This window comes from Pediculus humanus, genomic scaffold (assembly GCF_000006295.1).
Source record: "Pediculus humanus corporis 1103172107402 genomic scaffold, whole genome shotgun sequence".
In the NCBI taxonomy this organism is placed as follows: domain Eukaryota; kingdom Metazoa; phylum Arthropoda; class Insecta; order Psocodea; family Pediculidae; genus Pediculus; species Pediculus humanus.
In genome coordinates, this window is record NW_002987027.1 from 23,112 (window position 1) to 31,515 (window position 8,404).

General features: G+C 27.4%; 2 protein-coding genes across 2 annotated transcripts in view; both read left to right on the forward strand.

Annotated features, from left to right (window-relative positions):
- The window catches only part of Phum_PHUM051420 (uncharacterized protein), a gene marked incomplete at both ends in the record, with an annotated part of 4,683 nt that extends 3,793 nt beyond the window's left edge, over positions 1 to 890 (forward strand). The window contains one exon of the mRNA XM_002423298.1: positions 49 to 890. Coding sequence (XP_002423343.1) covers positions 49 to 890 — 842 coding nt within the window. The remainder of the gene's footprint in view (positions 1 to 48) is intronic.
- Positions 891 to 2,924: 2,034 nt separating this feature from the next.
- The window catches only part of Phum_PHUM051430 (uncharacterized protein), a gene marked incomplete at both ends in the record, with an annotated part of 8,234 nt that continues 2,754 nt past the window's right edge, over positions 2,925 to 8,404 (forward strand). Inside the window, 6 exons of the mRNA XM_002423299.1 lie at positions 2,925 to 3,152; positions 3,800 to 3,907; positions 4,955 to 5,095; positions 6,428 to 6,475; positions 6,594 to 8,303; positions 8,356 to 8,375. Of these exons, the coding sequence (XP_002423344.1) occupies positions 2,925 to 3,152; positions 3,800 to 3,907; positions 4,955 to 5,095; positions 6,428 to 6,475; positions 6,594 to 8,303; positions 8,356 to 8,375 (2,255 nt within the window). The remainder of the gene's footprint in view (positions 3,153 to 3,799; positions 3,908 to 4,954; positions 5,096 to 6,427; positions 6,476 to 6,593; positions 8,304 to 8,355; positions 8,376 to 8,404) is intronic.

Below are 8,404 nucleotides of genomic sequence, written 5' to 3' on the forward strand. Positions count from 1 at the left end.
TACCGTACGGACCAAATTATTGGGAAAGTCAAAGGAAAAAACCGGTAGAAAAAGATCCACTTTCCCACACTAGAAGTCTTATTAACGTTTCCTTTGTGAACACACCTTATAATACGCAGACAATGGAAACATCTAGAGGATATGGTGGATTGTCTGGAGAACCTCCTGCCAAACCGGAAAGAACGTACAGATCGAATTTATTAAGGAGTCAAAGTTTTAACAGTCATTCGGGACCAAATAATTTATATAAACCTAATCAATATCGTCACGATATTCAAGAATCTCCCCCACCATTACGAAGTCCGAGCATGATTTATCGTTGGAGTCAAAGTTCTAATTATCTCGACGACGAAAAACTTAAAATTCCAGACAATGGTAGAAACACTTTACATCATCCTAGAAAACAATGGCCTAAAAGTAAATCGCCCACTCAGGAAATTCGCGAAAGCATATTTAAAGAAATGAAAAAAACGGATCGGTTTAGAGAAAATAATCCACCGCCTTCTGGTAAATCTCTTCAGTTGAACATAATAAAACCGCAACATCCGAAAAATTCACCGCTAACGAAAAAAACCGTTTTTCAAGATGGCAACACGATAAAAACAATATCGAAAGAAAGTTTTGGAAACGACGATGATTATTCCGAAACTGTGACGATCGAATCGAAATCCGATGACGTTTTAAATCCGTCCGAAACGAATACTGTGAAAATATTTAGCAAGAAAAAAATACCATTAAAAAATGGTCACGCAATGGAAACTATTGAAAGTAGCGAGACGAAAACTATCGTCAAAAGTCAAGGTCCTAGACAGAATTTAGATAGTAATCGCATATTATATAATTCCAGTCCGAACGGTGTAGTAATAAAAGTTAGGAAGGGAGATAATTAAAGTTAAAAAGAAAAATTTAACTTGCGCCATATTTTTTTTCTTTCCTTTTTTTCAAATGTAATCATCATCTTCATGTGAAGAAATTTAAAAATGATATTGTAAGAAAATAAAATATGAAAACATTTATTTCCTTTTAAATATTTGTCGTTCTTTTTGATTTATAGCAAAAAAAAGAAATTATGAATCATATTGTGAAATTTAAATAATAATAATAATAATAATAGGAAAAAATAATTTATGTCGAAGGCTGAATTTAACAGTAATTAAAAATTCAGTTAAATTAATAATAAATGTTGTTATAAACAAAAAATTAATCATTATAATTATATACATTTGTTCGAATATATATGAAAATAAGTCTATAATATATTTTTAATTTGAATAATAATAATAATAATAATAATAATAATGTAAAACGATTATTATTGTTATATTCAATGAGTAAAGATTATGTAAAAATTATTGATTTAATACCAAAAGTTTTTTAATTGTAGTAAAAAAAAAAAATATCAAATTAATTATATATATATATCTTTTTTAAATTTATTAATAACTTTTATTTTATGTATATATTTTTTTTTGAATTTAAAAAAACAAAACAATTATTATTGTATAACAATTAGTCAAATTTTTTTTATCATCGAAAGCAAAAAATTTTTAATTATTTTAAAAATAATTTTGACGATAAGTCAAGTTTAACTTGAGTTCAATCCAACACATAAGATTATGGTTATTGTTTACTAAAATGAATATAAATTATAAATTTGAAGTATAATTGTTTAGTTGAAAAAAAATTTGGATGGAATTTGCTGTTATTTAAACTAGTAAAATTTTTAATAGTAAAGATTCATAACAATTAAATTCCAACTTTTTGAAATTTACATTTGAAAAACCAGGTTCAAGCTAAATAAATTCGATTGTATTTCTATTTTAATTAATTTTATTCGTGAATCAAAAAAAAATTGTTTTTAATCAATACAAAATGAATTGAATTTTAACGAAAAGTATTTGATCAATTATTATTTTCTTCAGTTAACTATTCAAACTAAAATTTTTTACTCATAAATAATTCACACCCTTAAATTAAAGTAACGAAGAAAAAATATCGTATTCAAGAAATAAAAACAAATCTAAATTAAAATTAATAAAATATAAACAAATAAATTATTTGTTTTGTCCATAACGTATTTACTTCGTGTATTTATTACTCTATGTAATCAAAAAAAAACTTTTTTTCAGACTTTATAAACATAAAATTTTTTACAAGTACAGGTACGTTATTGTTAAAAAATAATAATAAACTATTTATATTAGATAATAATTTATTTTAAATAATAGAAAAATAATTAAATTTTACATAATTGAAAAAAAAATAATAATAATAAAACTTTGATTTAAAAAAAAAATAAATAAATAAATCCATTGGAGTTGATACCAACTTAATTATTAATATTTACATTCATTTGTTAATTAATGAAAGAAAACTAGTTAGGATATTATGTTTTTTTTTTTTTTTTTGTAAATAGATTAGCTAAGTATTAACGTTTCAGGTTTAGTTATGTTTAATAGATTTAAATTAACAATTTTCAGGTTCTCGTGGCGATAAACATATGTTAAGTTGGCAATCATAAATTAAGTTTACTTTTTGTAATAGCTTGGTGTGTCAAAGTCAATCTTGGAGTGCATCGATTATTTTTATTTATATTATTTTGTTGTCGGTTATTAAATTGAACAGATATTTATACATTGCAATGATTAAATATCACAGCTTTTTCAATTGCTGTGAAAGATCCGTTTTATGTTTCTTACAAAACTTTAAAATAAGGTGGGGTCATATCTTAAGAGCGGCCATTTTCAGTTGAATGTGTTGGTTTACGAGATGTGGTGTGTACCGCCATTTGCCATAAAATTGAATCCAGGTAAATTATTAAAAAATATTCCTGGATTTTATGGCTCGGTAGTTATGCTTGTCTTTCTAAAAAAATTTTCTATTGATGTGATAAAATTTAATTCATAAATAATGTGTTGAAAACAATGGAAAAGGAAATTAAACATCGCCTGAAAAAGAGCAGAAGGCGAGAAAGAGCTGAGCGCATGCAAGCGCAGAGGGATCATGGGGATAGTGCTGAAGATGAGACTCTGTCAGGGGTCAAGCCCCATAGGCCTCCTATTAGGAGAAAAAAAACAAAAGAACCTACTTTTGAAGAAGATATTATTGACGGATTCGCAATATTGGCCTTTCGTAGTTATGAAGAACTAGAGGTAAGTCGGCCATATTTTCTTTGTTCTTTTTCGATATCTTATAAAACGTAACTTTTATTTGATCGAGAAATTTTTTCACTTAAATACATTTAAGGTTTTTCAATTTAGTCTTAACTGGTTTCGCTGTTGTTAATTTTAGTTTATTCCAATAAAAGATTTGAAAATTTCATTTACCTTCCCACTAAGTAGTTCACCTCATATAATTATTTTTTAATGTTCAGTATATTTGAAGGTTTTCGCCTTAAGAGTTTCAGAAAAAAAGAAAAAAAAAAAAATTAATGTGATTTTATTTTGTAAAGAATTAATTATTTACAACACAATGATGTATATATTAAAATTCTAAAATGTTTGTTTTCTATTAGGAAATGCATAGTAAACTACTTATCATTACTAATTATTAATTAAATTTTTTTCTAAATTTTACTATAAGTATTATTATGCTTGTTTTTTGGTTTTTTATAAATTAAAGTTATATTGTAAATAAATCTAAAGTTAGATCTGTTAGAGTAACAATCAGTATGTATTATTTTCATTAAATTAAACCTTGTTTTTTATAAATGGGTAAAGTCAAACTTTAATATTATTTTGACAATTTTTTTTTTTGTAAAGATAGAACATTATATTATAATTAATTAATATAATTTCAGATGGCTGTGAAAATGGCTGCAACTAAAAACACCAAGTTAAATATGTTTGATGAGAAAATACGTAGTCAAGGAAGTCTTCGAGTTATTAATCGACATAGCCCTGCCCCGGTATGACTTTTTATATTTTTAACTAATCAATCTTTTTATTTCATGTAACTTATTCCAAAGTATAGAATCTTAAATTTTCACTTAATTTATAACTATTAATGATTTTATGAAAGTAATAATTTCAATTATAATTAATTCGGCCAACGATAATTAGTAAAATTTTTAAAAAAAAAAAGACTACATTAATATTTTCTTTTTATTAAAAATGATTTAATTAAATTATTCTTTGCGATTAAATTATTTACGTCATTTTTATAGCAAACAAATAATAATTTTAAAATATACATGGACACTCGCACATGTCGAAAATTAACTTGCGACAAAACAATATCATAAAAAGTAGACATATTTAAATGATTTCCCTTTTTTTTTTTAAAACATTATTATTGAATAATTTATAAAATCCTTAATTTTATTTTAAAATTAATCATAATCACCAAATTTTAAATTCTTTTACAATGAATAACCTTGTTTAAAAGTTTTTCAACTCAAAATTAAAATTTATCTCAATGATGGTGCATTTACATTAGTTATGGTTTTTAAATATGTGTTAGTTGATGCTCTTTCACAATTTCCATAAATTGGCTCAAGTTTTATAAGCTAGTTGTTGTTATGTTTTTATTTTATTTTCATTTTATTATTCAGTTTAAAGTCTTATAGATTGCTCTATTAAAGCCTTCACAAATAATGAACAAAGTCTTTAAAAAATAATCCAATAATTAATAAAATAACTTTTGAATTAAAGTTTAAAAAAAAAATAAATAAAAGCATAAAACTTTGCTGGAAATCCCCTTTTTCTAAAACAGATAATTACTTTAATTTTTTTTTTTTTTTTTTTTTTTCATTGTTCAAAAAAAAAAATGGCAAAATTTTTGACTTCATGTGTTGTGATGTTACATAATTTATTATTTATTTTAAAACGAGCCTTATGTACTTAAATGCATTTTTTTGAAACTTGAAAGGTGATTAATATTAGATTAATAAGAAGAAGTGCAAAAAAAAAAAATTAATATATATATATATATATTTTATGTAATGTAATTTAAGGGCCACGATGCGGGAACCAGTGACGACAGTGGACGAGCCTCTGAAGTGAGACCTTCAGGTATATCTCACGCTCATAGAGAGAGTTCCCACGATCATCTCAGTGATGCCAGCAGTCGTTGTAGCTCTGGACGTGGTTATATCGTAAGTTTAAAAATTTTTTACTCCTCCTACACTTTATTAATTAATTACTACAATAATCGTAAAAAGCTTTTCGAAAGCTCCTTTCTTTTCATTCTTTTCATTCGATATTTTTTTTAGTACCTTTAGGTATAATAAGTTTTATAAGATGATGACGTAAATTTTTTTTTTTTTTTTAACTGTCAAATATATTTGATTTTTTTATAGAAACTTTTATACACTTTAATATAAAAAAAAAAATTGTGTGATGAAATCGATTTTTTCTCTCTCTCTCTCTCTTTCTCTCTCAATAAAACGTGGAATCGATAATCACGTCATTTATTTTTCATTATAAAACATTAAATGCCCCTTTTTCCCACCACCCTCGCATTAATACATTATCAATGGGGAAAAAAAAAAAAAAAAATTTTTTTTAAATAATTTTTTAAATCAAATTGTTAATTATATATTTTTTTTTTGTTTGTTTTCAGTGTGATAGCGAAGGAGAAGATGACAAGGTAAATAAATATGATATTTTCATTATTATTATTTTTAAAAAAAATTTATTTATTTTTTTTTAATTTAAATAATTTGCTTTTAATCATATTGTTCGTTTACGTAATGTTAAACATGTAGATTATTAACCCAGAAAAATGATAATAAAAAAAAAAATTAAAACAAAGTTTTGACATTAAATTCAATTAGTTGTAATTGCGTGGAACCAATTAAAGAAAAAATTTTTTTTTTTATGCTCAAAAGCCATGATTTGTAGTTTTATTTAACGTATTTACCTATGAATTTGTATATCTACTTAAGCAAAGTTAAAAATGAAATAAAAATTTATTGTTGCCATTAAAACGCGAAGTAATGAAGTAGTAATTAAAATTAGTTAAAATTGAATAATATTATTGCCATATTTTCCAATTTGTTAAATGCTAACTAACTAAACAACATCGATAAACGTCATTTTGATCAATTATAAAAAAAAAAAAAAAAAATAATATTATTTACGTTAATTCGATTTCGTACCTTTTTTTTTTTTTTTTTTTTTTTAGTAAATTTTTACCGTGTATTTTATTTTCAGTTGGATTAATTGTTAAAAAAAAAGGGGTTTTTTCCTACGAATTTTAAAGTTAGTTTTAAAGTTAAACAATATTTCAATTGGAATTTATTAAGCACGTCAAGTCAAATCACACGATTTTAATTATTCCAACGTATTACACTAATTAAAATTAAAAACGTTTTAATTTTTTTTTTTTGAAAAATAAAATCTTTAAAATTTATTTTATGTTTTATTTATTTATTTATTTAATATTAATTTTAAAATTGTTTCTTCTTTTTTGTTAAAGGGTTCAGATGCTGGATCGCTGTTCGCTGCTACTCCTACAAGTGCTTCGAAGAAGCGTAAGTGGTTTTTTTTTTTTTTTTTTTTTTTTTTTTTTACAATTGTTAATTTTACATTCTGGATCATGTTGATTTATTATTAAAAATTTTTAACATTTAAAATATAATTTTAGATGAGCTAAACGAAACTGGTGAAACTCAAAATACCCTAATAACAAATGGGTCGGAATCTCCACCACCCAGCAGCAATGCTGCAACGTGTTTAAATCATTCGGCTCCTGTCGCTTCACTTCAATCGAACGGACTTGCTGATAATGCCAAAACCCCAATGACTGCGTCGCTACTTAATTATTCATCTACGCAATTGGAAAAAGCTCACGTGCTGGAATCTGAAAGAGCAACGTTGCCAAGGTTTGATGGTTTAGGACTTAATTCAAATGAAAAAACTCGGTTAGAGATAAACCGGCCGACTTTCGAAAAGAGATTTGAAAGTAATACTCTAGTGGAAAATAAAAGACTTGAACCAAATACTCATATTCACGGGGCAGGTAACTTTGAGACAAGACTGGATGGTCATTTAAATCACATGGAAAAAGATAGAATCGAAGGAATCCTCGCTGAGAAAAATGTTATGTTAGATAAATCTCGTATTGATGTTGTACATTTGGATAATTCGAGGAGCGACGGTATCCCGGTACATATGTTAAGTAATGCACCTTTGTCAAGTCATTTAGATAAAAGGACGTTAGATGTACTTCCCATTCAAACCGATAAGTGTTTGGATAATGTTTTGGCACCAATAAGTTTAGATAAGAGAAAAGACTCTCATTCTTCGAGTGCAATAGACAAAGGTAGAACTGAAAGAGAATCGGGTCTCATTCGCGCACCTGTTAGTAGTCCAGTTGTGGCACATTCCGGTATAATGCCTTCTCAGTTGCACACCTCGAATTTGTCCAGTAATCCTATTCAACAAGCTGTTCATCAGGGTAGCAATGTTGTATCTCATAAATCGATACATCCAAATCAAATGTATCAAAGTTCGATCAGAACAAATTTGCACAATCCTGGATTGCCTTCACAAAATGGACTTTCTTTACAATTTCCTCCCAAAAAACCGTTAGTCACATTTAATTCAAAGTCTCCTCCTGTGAAGCCCATGAACATGCCTGTTCCTCCACATCCTGTAACAACTTCCAGTGTTTCTCCTGTGATCTCAAACTCGTCTTCGATGTCTACAGCAATTAGTTTATCCGCATCGAATTCGGGGATTTCTAACAATATTTCTACTACCTTTAGTCTTTCAAGTGCCGGAACAGGAAGCAATAGTGTTTCGGGAATTATGCAGCACAATGCAACGCTTCATCCTCTTAGTCATGTTTCGAATCCGCGAGGCCTAAATGAATCGACTTTGCCTTTGCGCCCAGGAAGTAGTCCTCAGCCCGGTAGCGGTCCTTTAAGAATACAAAATGATCCGCTACAATCTGGAGCTCGGGCCGCCACGCCCTTGGCACAGCATCAGATTCTTCCTTTGAGCCATTCTGCTAGTCATGTCGGATCGCAAGCGGTTCACGGACGCATCACTCCATCTAAAATACTATCAAGTTCTGCACCTTCAACATCCATAACTACAACTTCAAATAATACAAATTCGAATAACTCGGATTTGTCTATTACAAATCATTCAGCAATATCTCTTCACGTCAGTACACATTCTGGTAGTAGCTTATTCAATCACGGTGGAACTCAAGGTCCGGGAAGTCCCAGTATACATTCTGGATATCCAACATCGTTGCCTGGTGCGTCTTTTCCAAATTATTCGTCTTTGTATGGTGCTTACTCTTCAAGTATACAACATTCACCTTATTTGCCACCTAGGGTAGAACCTCCGGTAATTAAATTTTTTTTTCGTTAAAATATCATTTCTGAAGTTATTATTTCAGGTTAAATTTATAACATGCTTGTGATTTGCAGGTTACTACCGTAGGATCG